We start from the raw sequence: 14,180 nt of genomic DNA on the forward strand, positions 1-14,180 counted from the left end.
GGGGGTGTGACCCCCTGATCAGAGTGATTAGATCTTCGGCCATTTTGAGCATTTGTTTTAGGCATGGAGGCCTGCCCTGGAGAACGCTGTATTTGTTTCTTTGATTTTAAAGGAGGCTTAAACTTAGCTGAGGGTTTAATGCTGAGGTCTGAAGACACCCTCTGAAGCTATGGGTTGCTCAGCTACTCCGGATCCCTCTGAAAGGTTAGTCTCGTTAGGCTGAAAAACTTGTGCATCCGAAGGCCCAGCCATCTCCACGTGGGAGTCAGAGGCAGCCTGTGGTTCTACAGAAGCAGTAGTCAGGGGCTGCGAAGGCACCTCGCTGAAAACCGGAGAACTGGCAACTGGCCTAGAAGAGGCTTAGTCAGTTTTGGGCCTTGGATGCCTATCCTTGTCTTTGCGTTGTGTATTCTGGTAGTCGGAAGTTCCGACGGCATGGTATAATTGAATTTTCTACCAAAATAATGTCGGGCAAAAATCAAACAGACGTTTAATAGTGCGCTTGTTAAACCTAGCACAAAACCGACAACCAGCGACGTCGTGGTCTGGGCCTAGGCATGGGATACAATAGGAATGGAAATCCTTATGAGGTATTTGCTTCCCACAAGAAATACAATTATTAACTTTTACTGACATCGGACTGAGGCAAGAAAAAGTTTCCCCAACGGGGTACTTAGCTTTGTAGAAGACTTTGATTCTGGATTCTGAATGAAAATCTCAGTAGACGGCTGACCGGCACTTGCGAACTGCTTTTGCTTCGGGCACCGCGTGGCAAGAAAGACTGAAGAAAATGGCGTCGGCTGCATCTTGTATACTCCTGTCGCACTGACGTCAGGGAGGAGGAGACAGCAACCGACGCCGGACCAAGACTTTGGAACTCAGGCCGACTGGGGAACCGCCTGAGGGCAGGATAACCCAAGTGTAATGACTGCACCAGTGTAACACGATTATCACTAAATTTCAACTAAAAAGAATCAAACATGATTTAACTAAAGGTCTGAAACACACACACAGCTACAAGTTTGACAGAAAATCTCCCAAATTACTCTCCCCTAAACAGCCAAGAGCTCGTCCCTCATGCTTCAAGAAGCCGCGGCAAACGAGATCCAAGGACTGGAGGGAGGTAGCAGGGTATTATGGGCAAGGGGGAGGAGCTGAGAGGGTCAGATCTTTTGCCTGGAAACCTGCCGGCTCGGATCCAGGTCGGATCAGATACCCACAGGTTGCTGATCAAATGAAGTTAACTACTTCAGATCAAAGGCTACAGCTATATTTTTCCAGAGGGGCACTGTTGCCTTCTTGCTTACTTTCTCTCACTGTTTTGCTGATCTGTTGGGTTTGGAGTAGCATTTGGATTCTGCATTTCGAAAAGCATAGAAACCTCTTTACATTACACAGTTGTTCAAACACTCGAGCGCAACTCCAGCAATTTAAACAACATATTAGAAAGCTTGCAAAACTCCATGTCAAACAGGATAAGCAAACATACTATACCAATCTACAAGACAAACAAAAACAGTCACCGTTTGGGTCATCACAAAATTAACTACACCACCCTGGCAAGATCACCACTCCCGCTCCAAAAACAGAGAATACATCAGACTATCCCCACCCAGTAGAATTCCTGCTTTATACAATCAATATTCTCTCTACGACACAAACATCTGCACCTCCACCCCTGTCCAATCAAAACCACCCACAGCTCTTCAATTCTAGTCCAGTACCTAACTCATTTATAATCAAGTTGCTCCTTAAACAATAAACTACTTCTGTAGCTGTAGGCCAACTACCATCAGACTACCTAAAAAACGGCCACAGAAGTGTCAGCCTTTCCTGTATCTATACTAAATTAATAGGTCCATAGAGGAAAGTATGTCCCATCACTGTGGAAAAAAAATCCTGCATCATACCACTACACAAAGTCTGCACATCTACAAAATGTAATAAACTACAAGAGCGATTCTCTTCCCCATCTTCAAAATATTAGACACATGTATCCATATGATGCTAAAGCAATACCTAACCTCAAATAACCTGCTCTCGGAGACAACATGGCCTTAGGCCCCAGCACAGCACCACTCTAACTACACATTTTCCAATATAATAAACCAACATAGAAACAATGTTTGCTTGTATCCACCATGTTCTTAGATTTGTCAAAGGCATTTGATACTCTCTCGCACCAGCAACTACTCATCCGACTCTCTTCAATAGGACTTTCACAATACTCCTTGTTGCAACTTCCTGGTTACCTCTATCTGGAAGGCAAAATGCTGTTAAATGGCACAGACCTACTCCTCTTTTTCACCAGTTCCTACAGGTGTCCCCTCAGGGTTCTATCCGGGTCCTCTCCTATTTTAAAATATTTACTGACCTGCGCACCTCCGTTCACCACTCTACTTTACTTCATTATGCACATTGTCATAGATAGTACCCCAAAAAGGCAAACCCCCATTTTTCGGTCATCCACGTCCCCCGGAATCTTCTTTAAAGTTTTTTTTTGTCTATTCCTTCTAGCATGTCAAGGGATCAGTTGCTAGTGTCCTCTCCTGCTCAGCTGGTGAACCTGGGAATATTGAGGCAATGTTACAATTGCCTCATGTACACAGACAACCCTCTCCTCCTCGCACAAAACACAAATACATGCGAGAGATGCAACTATACAGCCAAACTGGAGGCTGAGCTCTCTCAACATAGGACTGGCAAGACCAGTCAGGAGGAGAAGGTTACCACACACACACTATAGACCCAGTCTCACATAGTACCATCACAACCTCAAATCATACACAAACACACAAAGACATACTCGGAGGCTCTGATCAAAAATCTACCAAAACAGCAGAGGCCACCAAAGCAGACACCCAAACAACCACCACCTCAGCGCACATCACCTGCAACACATAGACCTCACAGTCAGAGTGTCAAACAGTCACAGCCCTTAAGGCCAAACAAAATGCCAGACACACTAGTCATTGGTGACTCCATAGTCAGACACACTGACGTCCCGCTCACCAGACTGAGTAAGGAGAAGGTCACAGTAAGCTGCCTGTCGGGCGCTAGAATCCGCCACATAACGCAAGCACTCAGGTCTCTCAACAGCAGGTACAAATACGACTCAGTCATTGTCCACGCTGGTGTAAACGACCTGAGACGTACCTCCTTGGACTACATGAAAAGAGACATCGAGGAGCTCTCTGATTATGTAGCCCAGGCAGGTATGACCCTGACCTTGAGCAGTATCCTACCTTCACCAAGAATGATGCCACAATACAGAGATAAGATGATCAGCTTTAACAATTGGCTTAAACACTGGTGTCATTCAAAGGGGATCCAGTATCTATCTGCCTGGGATGACATACTGGACAAGCCACGCTGCTTCGCAAGGGACGGCTTGCACCTGTCACCCCTGGGATTCCGGATATTGGCAAAGGCTCTTGCCACCCCCATAGTGCCTTTTTTAGGCAAGGCTCAAATTCTAAACCTACCACCCTAGAACAGAAAAAAGGAAAAAAACTAAGGGTAATGCTGCTCAATGCCAGAAGTCTGAATCTCAAAATGCACGCACTCGAGGCCCTTCTCAGTATGGAGAACATAGATGTCTGTGCTGTGACAGAAACCTGGTTCAAGGCTCCTGAGAGCACCCCAGCACTATCAGGTTTTACCTCATATCATGCGTTCCGGCCCCAAAATCCGGACAATACCAAGAAAGGAGGGGGTGTATCCATATTCATCAAGGACTCCCACACCACAAGACTGGTTGCAACGCACGATGCATCGGAGACCATCCAGGTGCAATTAACCATAGGCAAGACTGCTCTGCAAATTGTAGCATGTTACAGGCCACCCTCACAAACTCAGGAACCTCACATGGCCTTCCTGAAAACACTAGAGGATAAATGTATCACCAAACACCATCATACTAGGTGACTTCAACTACCCTAATATAGACTGGGAACACTACTCAAGCCCAAACACCCTAGCCCAAAAGTTCCTGGAATTCATACACTCAAATGCCATGGAACAACTAGTTACCATCCCCACAAGAGGAGATAACATACTTGACCTCATCATCACGAACATGGGAGCACAATGTTAAACACCGGAAGTATACCCCTCACTGGTGAGATCAGATCACAAACTAATCTCGCTGGAGGTCCTCATCCCACCCCCACCTGAAATAAAAAAGACCACAGTGAAGAACTTCTCGAAAGCCGACTTCACACTTCTAAAGACTAGCGTGGTCTCCTTTAAGGCCCCCGAGTCGGCGGAAAACAGTACACATGCTGCTGAATCACTTACAAATGCCTTCTACCAGCACCTGCAGGACTGCATGGATAAGGCAATCCCAAGCAAAACAAAGACTCTCTGTACCAAAGGCAAGCGTCCAGTCTGGTGGACCCCAGCCATAAACAAACTCTACAACAAAAGGAGGAAGCTACTACAAGATAGAGCAAAATCCTTAAAAGGTAAGACACCCTTGATCACTATAAGTAAAAAACTAAGAGCTCTCATAAAATCATCCAAAGCAAATTTTGAGAGAAAAATAGCTAAAGACTCAAAAGACAATCATAAGGCCTTCTTTAGCTATGTTAGAAACCTGGGAGGAAACTCCCAGATATGCTCAGAACTAGTTCAAAATGATGTGAAGATTACTGATCCTACGGACATTGCCAACATACTGGCTGACAGGTTCAGTGTAAACTTCTCCCCCCCTCCCCCCCAAAAGGAGAGATATCTATACCAAATGATTGCAGCCCCCCAAACATCTCCAACACCCAAGTGAGAACTGCTCTCTCCAAAGCAAAAAACACAGCATCCATGGGACCTGATGGTGTCCCCGGCTGTGTGCTCCACGAACTCAATGAGGAATTAAACCCACAGCTAGGACAGCTGTTTAATCAGAGCCTTACCTCTGGATACGTACCCAGGCAGTGGCGCACTGCAACTGTGGTCCCACTTCACAAAGGCGGTGCCTCCACCGACCCTGGAAATTACCGGCCCATTAGCTTGACAAGCCTTATCTGCAAAGCCATGGAGAGGATCATAATGGACCTCATAAATAAAGACATAGGGAATTTGCAGACTTTGGATCCAACCCAGTTTGGCTTTGTCAAAGGCAGATCATGCCTTTTAAACTTGGTTGACTTTTTCGAAACAGTCGCCAAAGCCATTGATGAGGGAAAGGCAGTCCATACAGCCTACCTCGATCTGGCGAAGGCCTTCGATACAATACCCCACTCGGGTATCATTGAAAAACTCATCAGCTTAAATATTAACCCATACATCACAAGATGGGTTGCAAACTGGCTGAGTGACAGAACCCACAGGGTCAGAGTTGCTGGCGCCATGTCAGACTCAAAGCCTGTCACAAGTGGTGTCCCACAGGGCTCAGTCCTAGGCCCACTTGTTTGGCATCTACTTCTCCGAAGTACAAGCAAACACAGGAGGGTTATGGCTGACAAGGTTTGCAGATGACTGCAAACTGGGCGCCATAGTAGAAAACACATCTGACACAGATATCCTTCAGAAGGGTCTCACAGAAACGGATAACTGGTGCCAGAGCCATGGCCTAAAGTTAAACGCCAAAAAATGCATAGTCATACCCTTCGGGAAAAACAAGGTTACCCCTAGCTACCAAATAGGTGGCAATCCACTGAGCACAGAAGAAGTTATCAGGGACCTGGGGACCCAGGTTGATAGTAGTCTGTCATTCGACACCCATGTAGCTAAAGTAGTTAGGAAGACCTTCTACATTGCCCACCTTATCATGAAGGGATTCTCATCTAGATCAAGGGAGGTCATTGTCTCCCTCTACTCATCACTCATCACACCAATGATTGAGTACAATGCCCCATTCGGAATGTATCTGACCCGACACTTGCAGCAGCTGGAGAGGCCACAAAAGTTCCTCACCAAAAGGATAAAGGGTCTCAAAAATCTGTCCTATGCTGCCCGACTGAAAGAACTCCAGCTCTATTCAGTAAACACGCTTGCTCAGAGGTGACCTTTGCCTAACATACAAGGCCATGTCAAACCCAGATTTGATGAATATGCTTCACCTCAAAAATCTAGATCCATCAGAGCCACAAGGGCGGAGACTTAAACCTCGACACGGCTATTAATAGGACGTGCTGGAGGGATAGATTCATCACCCAAAGACTCCCTATGCTGTGGAACAAAATCCCGGTATATGTGAGGCAGAGCACCTCGCTGGCCTTGTTCAAGAGAAATCTTGACCAATGGATGGGAGATCGCAGATATACCCCAGGGATTACCTCAGTGTCACTGCTCGACAGAGGCACAGCAAAATAATGGGTATAGTTCCCCATACTAAAGGGGTGGCGTAAGCCACAAAACTATGGGCTAGGCTTGTAAATGCCCTTGGGCAGATAGCCTAGTATGAACCTATGAACATAACATTAACATACAAGTTCTAATAAATTACCTCCAAATTTTCTCCTCTGGAGAAACCTCGCTCAAAGAATCAAACCTCCTACTCAACCACAAGAAAACCAAGTTAATGATTTTTACCTCAAAAAAAGATATCAAAATCAAAAACAATCCTTTACCATAAAGTCAGCAAATACTGCCACTGAAATGGTAACTTGCAGTAAACTTTTAAGCATCATAATAGAGGACAATCTGAAATAGGACCAGCATATAATGCACACCATTAGGATCAATAGATTCCTTGGATACTGCAAGAAAAACTGTAGCCTCAACCTTCTTATTGACAACTCTTACACACCGCTCCTATCCTGACAAACTTAACTCTCTCATAGGACCCACCACTTCCATAGCTTAAAGCAATTAAAACTGGCTTGAATTACACAACTACCCAACATATTCACTGTGAAAGCTGCCAGCCCGGCAAACTAGAATTTCGTACATATTTCTGTTTCATTTGTCCATAGTAATATGATTTGTATGTTCATCCTACAAATATAAGAAAACTGTATGTTATGTGCTGAGCTTCAAGAATGTAACCACAGTGCTCCCTACTTGAAAAGGGCAAAACTCTTAAGAAAACAAGTTGCATGGTTTATGATGGGGGTTCTCAGCTAGGAGACAGAATGTGTACAGCTAGAAATCGTATTGCCTGGAAACAGAAGTAATTATAGGTTTCCAAATAAAAAAAAAGTGTTTAAACAGTTTTCCAACGCCCAGTTCCAACCAAAAATTCTGAGAGAGAAGTATTTTTAACACAGAGATATTAAAATGTTCATAGGTAGGTACTAGGCTATCTGCCCAAAGGCATTTATAAACCTAGCCCAGAGTGTGTTGGCTTTCGCCTCACTTTTGAATTAGTTTCCTGGGCCTCTGTCTAGCAGGGCCATTGAAGTGATCCCAGAGGTAAATTTACGATTTCCCATCCACTCGTCAAGATTTCTCTTTAAAAAGAGTCAGTGAGGGGCTTTGCCTAACAAACTGGGATTCTATTCCAGAGCGAGGGAAGTCTCTGGGACAGGAATCTATCCCTCCAGCATGTCCTGTTTATTGTTATGCTGAGGTTTTATTCATTGGAGCGTGTGGCTCTAAGAGATTTGGTTTTCTTGAGGTGGAGCATCTCCATTAATTCCGGGTTGGACATGGCCTTGTACGTCAGGCAGATATCACCTCTGAGCAGGCGGTAAGCAACAGAGTAGAGCTGGAATTTCTTTAGTCTATCTGCATAGGGCATCTGTTTCAGGCCCATGATCCTCTTGGTGAAGTACTTCTGTGGTCTTTCCAGCTGTTGCAGGTGTCGAGTAGGGTACATTCCAAATGGGGCACTGTACTTTATTATGGGCCTAATGAATGATGAGTAGAGGGGCACAATGACCTCTCTTGATCTACATGTGAACCCTTTCGTGATTAAGTGGACTACATAGAAGGAATTTCTAACCACTTTGGAAATGTGATTATCAAAAGAGAGGTTGCCATCTACCTGGGTCCCCAATTACATCTTCTGTACTTGGTGGATTACCACCTATGTGACAATTCGTGGGCACTTTGTTTTTCCCCAAAGGGGAGGACTATGCATTTTTTGGCATTTAGATTGAGGCCATGGTTCTGACACCAGGTATCCGTCTCTAAGAACCTTCTGGAGGACATTTGTGTCACCCAGAGTGTAGATTATGGCCCCCAGTTTGCAGTAATCTGCGAACTTGGTCAGCCATAATCCTCCCGTGCTCGCCTGTACATCAGAGAAATATATACCGAACATGAGGGGCTCCCAGGACTGAGCCCTGTGGGACACCCAGGACTGAGCCCTGTGGGACGCCACTTCTAACTGGTTTAGAGTCTGACATGGCACCTGCAACTATGACCATGTTGTGTTTTATCCGTGAGCCAGTTGGCAATCCATCATGACATAGGGGTTAACATTCAAGCTGGTGAGCTTATCAATGATGCCAGAGTGGCGAATGGTGTCGAAGGCCTTAGCGAGGTCCAGGTAGGCTGTGTGGACTACCCTTCCCTCATCTATGGCCGTTGTAACTTGTTTCAAAGAAGTCAACTAGGTTTAGGAGGCAGGATTTGCCTTTAACAAAGCCAAATTGGGTAGGGTCCTGTGTCTGGAGGTTCCCAATGTCTCTGTTAATGAGTTCCATGATGATTCGCTCAACAGCTTTGCAGACCAGGCTAGTCAAGCTTATAGGATGATAGTTCCCAGGTTCTGTTGTACCACCTTTGTGGAGCGGGATAACTGTTGCTGTACGCCATTCTTTGGGTACATAGCCTGCGGTAAGGTGGAGTTTGAACAGTGAATTTAGGTGAGGGTTTAGTTCATTTTGGAGCTCGTGTAAGACACAGCCCGGGATACCATCCGGTCCCATTGATGCAGTGTTTTTAGCTTTGGAGAGTGCTGTTTTACCTGCGTGTCTGTGATGTCTGGGGCTCTGCATTCTTCTAGGATGGACACGGGCCCTTTTGGGGGTGGGGGGTGAAGTTTGCACTGAACCCGTCTGCCAGGATGTTGGCAATGTCCATTGGTTCAGTGTATTTTTTGCCATTTTGCACTAGCTCAGAGTATATCTGAGAGTTGCCACCTAGATTCTTGACATAGCTAAAGAAGGCTTTGTGATTATCTTTAGAGTCTTTGGCAATTTTTCTTTTGAAAATGGCCTTAGATGATTGTATGAGGGAAAGTAATTTCTTGCCAATATTAATCAGTGATGCCTTTCCTTTTTGGGGATTTTGCTGTATCCTGCAATAGTTTTCTCCTTCTGTTGTACAGCTTATTTATGGCCGGGGACCACCAGACTGGTTTCCTCTATTTGGAGGAGTGAGTCTTGGTTTTACTTGGGATGGTTCGATCCATGCATTGCTGTAGATGCTCATAGAACGCATTTGTAAAGGATTCTGCAGTTTGGGCAGCATTATCCTTTAGCAAAGGGGCTTTGAAACTTTCCACCTCAGTCTTGAGAAGTGTGAAGTTGGCTTTTGAAATGTTTTTCACAGTGGTTTCCTTGACTGGGGGTGGGGTCGGGATGTGGATGTCCAGTGTGATTAGTTTATGATCTGATCTTACCAGCGAGGGATTTACCTCTGGTGTGGAGCACTGATCCCCCATGTTGGTGAACAGGTCCAATATGTTGACACCTCTTGTGGGCGTGGTGACCAGCTGTTCCAGGGCATTTGAGTTTATAAACTCTAGGAAGCGTTGGGCAGGAGTCTGTACTTGAGTAGTTATCCCAGTCAATGTCTGGGTAGTTGAAATCTCCCAATATCATGGGGTTAGGTAGGACCTTTACATTTTCCAATGTTCTCAGGAATGCAGAGTGGGGGTCCTGAGACACGGCAGGTGATCTGTAGCAAGTTAATGTTCTGTTAGCCTGGGAACTAAAGGCAGAAGTAACAAGAATGATGTACTCTTGAGATAAGACAGCAGAAATGTTTGACAGTAATTAAAGAACTCTCTCAGACAGTGAGCCCGGGCATTTTTTATCCTGTCACTGGATCTGTAAACACCCATCCAGCACTTAGAGCTTGCCTGGCTCTAAGATTTAGGAAGAGTATTTCTCTTAAGAGATCGACAGGAAATAGTAAGATCAGTTTAGATGCCTTCTGTATTTATGCGAGACTGCCCTGCAACGTTGTTTTAAGATATTTCCAGTGATTCGGAACTCTGTTGTCACTGTGTTGAGTTACAGAATATGGTCTTGTTCTTGTATTATTAAATACAGTTAAACCTTTAAATTGTGGCTGGTTTAGCGATATGTAAGGTCTTAAGAGTACTTGCATATGTATTTGGTGACACTGTACAGGCCACACAAATAGCCTTAAAAGTCTTGGGACACACCATTTGGATAATAGTAACATTACACAGTAGAATTAGTCACCATTTGTAATGGCCTTACAGTAGCCGATAAAGGGAGGTTGGTGGCAGTGAAACCTACTTTTTTGTCCGGGCAGAAGGGAGAATAGCTAGTGAACCTGTGCCAGCCTTCCCCAGGAGTGTCTGTATGTTTGTATATAAATCAAATCTCAAAGTATGTGTGTGTCAGCTACTTTGGCAGGGACACAAAGCATTGGTTGGACAGAGAGGGTGCTGGAGGTTTTGGCTTGACCAATCTGCTGATCTTAACCCTAAAGCTGTGCCAGTGGGGAGTCTTACTGGGGATCTGGAGAGAGAGAGGGAGAAGCCAGCCCCAGACTGACTGATCTCCATGTGCTCTTAAGGGAAATTGTACTTTACTGTGCGTGTGTGTACTTGTCATCCTCCCAAAGTGCACATCCCTCACTGGTGTTAGTGGTGAGGATTAAGGCTCCTTGATTACTGGGCCAAGTGCAGGGGCGTCACATTCACAATTACAGTATGTATACTTATTCATCATCCAGAAAAACTTGCCAGGAAGGTACCTCTGCTCTATTAAATTCTTATCACTTAAAAATTAGTCAAATGTTGCAGGACTCGCTCTACTCCCAATACACTGCTAAACCCTGGAATAGTATCCCCACACAAAACTTTGACAAACCCAACATTAAACCACTGCTTAAACATGTTGATCAATCCTGGTCCTTCACATGCTCATCACAAAGTTAAGACTTTGTACACCGCACGATACTTTCCACACACACAAAAAAAAAGGTAGGAACTGGAAGCTCAAACTATGGATATGCACAGCAAGATATAAGCAGTAAAATGTTTTGTCCTTTTTGTTTTATACACAAAAGTCAGGCATTTTTTTAAAACCACAGTACAAGTTGTGAATAGTAGAGCTCAAGGGTTTTATCGGGGGGGGGGGGCAAGAGTCAAGTAGGATAAGCGGATCCTCCCAACAGAACAAGGTGGTTTAGGGTTACTTGATTTGAAGCAACATTTTAAAAGCTACACACTTAAGGTTCTTGTACATTAAACAAGCAAAAAAGCTACAACTCTTAAGTACGAAGGGGTGATTATGACGATGCGGGGTGGGGATTCAAGAAATAAGGACAGGGTGGGATTTTGGTAGTCTTTAAGGAGAACAACTGCTACAGATTATATTCATAAAGTAGCAGAAACTATACTAAAAACTAAGCCAATACAGGAATGGAGAAATGATATTCTGCCAATAGGGATGACAGCAATTAGGGGTACGGAGAAAAGGAAAGAGGGGGCTGGAATTTATTCGAAGAAGGTGGCAAAGGAACCGATGTAATAGAAACAAAAAGTTAGAGAGGGAAAGGTGACAGGATGAGAAGAGGCCAAGAACACATCTGGATCACTAGCTAGTGATAGATATCAACACAAGACATGGGAGGCAGAGTAGAGACAAAGAGAAAGGAACAGGGGAATCCTAAATGAAAGACACGCACTACTTGAGTTAACTAAAATCTAAAATAGATGTTAAAAAGGGATAATTAGTACAACAAATTATTACTACACAATAACTACTGTAATGATCAAAAGATTGATAGCAGAGATTAAACAATTCGCAAACAATGGCAGGACATACGTATGGCTCCCAAATATGCAACAAAATGTAAAGGGCTTAGGATTTTTGCCTGGAAATTGCTGCATACATATTTTTTTATACCTGAAGCAGACACAGAATTTTTCTTCAGGAAGGCAGCAAATGTTGGAGGTCTAATGGGGAACAAAGAAGTACAGTAGAGCATATATAAGCCACCTTTATAAATTCCCCACAGAGTACTCTGTCAGGAATACTGGGTAAGCAAAACTAGTCTAACAAAGAGAATGATATTTTTGAACAGATATGGGATGTGAACTCCCTGGACACAAGGAATTGTTCAGTTTAACTCTGGTGGCTGCCAAAAAGGCAATAAATTAGAAAATAAAAGTGTAGTTGGTTTAGTCATTCTAAGTGGGACATTTAGGGAAAAAAAAAAAGTAGCAATAAAATTAAACCGTAAAAAAGGCAATTGCAGGAACAATATATGCAGACAAATGCTTTGGAAGAGGAATAAGGTTTAAGAGAGAAGGCAGGAACTGAATGTACATAACGTTGCTTTCATTATATGGTGCAGAATACATGTGATATGTTTGTAAATGCGAAATTTATATAAAAAGTTATCAAACCATATTAAATTAAGTTTAACTACATCACAAAGGATTCCTTTTGGTTGCCATGAAGAAATTTAAGTGCATGGAAAACTGTAAAACCATGTCCTAGCAGCAGTTTGGGGTAAAACAAGAACAATCCCACTAACACATTTAACTAGTCAACACGGCTACAGAAATCCATTGACCAAACTCCCTCCACTGCATTTCCCACAACCAGAAAATAAAAAATACAGTGACCCAACTCATAACACCATCTTTTTGGCACAAATCTAAAATTTTCTGCACTGATAAGTGACCAGCAAACAAGTCAAAACAAGTTTTAAAGCCTAGTGCTACAGAAGACTACAAATACACACCCTTTCCACTTCTTCTCTGATTTTTCCTAGACGGGGTTTCTTGTGAAATCTGGATTTCATCAGGATTTCCACCTTCCGATTCTACTGCCTGCAAAAGAAAGGAGATTTGGTTAGAACTGAAAATGTTGAATGTTGAACTGTGCGAGTTTCCTCCCCCATTCCAAAGACATGCAGTAGGTGGACTGGACACACTAAACTAGCCATAGGTACATGTGTGGGTGAGACTGTGGTGTACAAAAACAACCTTGCCTCTAAATGATGGTCACTGTTGGAAGTGACACCCTGACCCCTTGTTCAAAAATGGGAAAAAGGAGTTGTGGACAAAAATAAGCATCATAAGGATGTTACTGGTGATGTAAACCAAGGGCTTGACAACATTAATTCCAATAGTCAAGTAAATACAGAGCTGTATTGTTTTTATACACCTTGTCTGAAATATGTACCCAAAAATAATTCTGTTGTCTCCTTTTGAGCCACATACAAATTCTTATGTCAGGTCTCCCTTGTCTATGGCTCCTTAAGACTAAACATCGAAAACTTCTTACTCTTGTTGAAAACAATTTTTTTTGTTTTACATTGCTCATTTAAGCAAATTACAACATCCAAAAACGGAAGCAAACACAGCACTGCCAACAACTGCTACTACAGCAGCAGAGGGAATTCTGCACACCAACTTTCTTGACAGGAAGCACACAGCAGAACTCCAAGGAGTCAGGTGCACCAGCTGGGGAACCCTGTCCTTAAAATAAACTGCTTTGAGCTTCCTAGACCTACATGAAAGAGGCGCTAGATGTGTCAGGAATCAGACTGTACTAGTGTCCACCCTGATTTCCTAAGAGCTTTTTTCCTTCCCAGGTTATTTACAAATCTACACGCTGCCCATCAAGCCTCCAATTACAATACCAGAGACAACTTTTTCCCTCACCAGTGGAGTTCCTAGTGTGAGGATGACAGCTGACCACAAAAGAGCAGTCATCCTAGACACCTAAACCCACCCATGTTGACAAACTCATGTCACTGTGGGTGGGAACTAGTACAACCTCTGTGTGTGCTCAGGCAGGCACCCGTTACCACTCCTATACTAATGAAGACTACCCATCACCAGTTTGGGAGGGCCAAGCCCAACTATCAGATCCTCTTTGTGCCTTGTAAACCTCCAATTGCACGGTGGTGATGAGACAGTCAAGTAGCACCACCACTTCCTCCCCTCCTCAGCATAGATGTAGTAGTGTCGGTTACTTATTTCTATCCTCACACACCCAGCACACAAGTTCACAAAACTCAAGTCACTTCAGTTTCAGTCAGAACGTCATTCCTTACACCATACACAACCACAA

General features: G+C 43.9%; 1 protein-coding gene across 2 annotated transcripts in view; it reads right to left on the bottom strand.

The window, feature by feature from the left end:
- The window catches only part of LOC122817656 (scaffold attachment factor B2-like), a 1,188,489-nt gene that overhangs the window by 1,130,541 nt on the left and 43,768 nt on the right, over window positions 1–14,180 (bottom strand). For both annotated transcript variants that reach the window (XM_044090719.1, XM_044090720.1), the window contains exon 2: window positions 12,844–12,931. In XM_044090719.1, coding sequence (XP_043946654.1) covers window positions 12,844–12,931 — 88 coding nt within the window. The remainder of the gene's footprint in view (window positions 1–12,843; window positions 12,932–14,180) is intronic.

This window comes from Protopterus annectens, chromosome 13.part0 (genome assembly GCF_019279795.1).
Source record: "Protopterus annectens isolate FY-2018-M chromosome 13.part0, PAN1.0, whole genome shotgun sequence".
Lineage (NCBI taxonomy): Eukaryota > Metazoa > Chordata > Ceratodontiformes > Protopteridae > Protopterus > Protopterus annectens.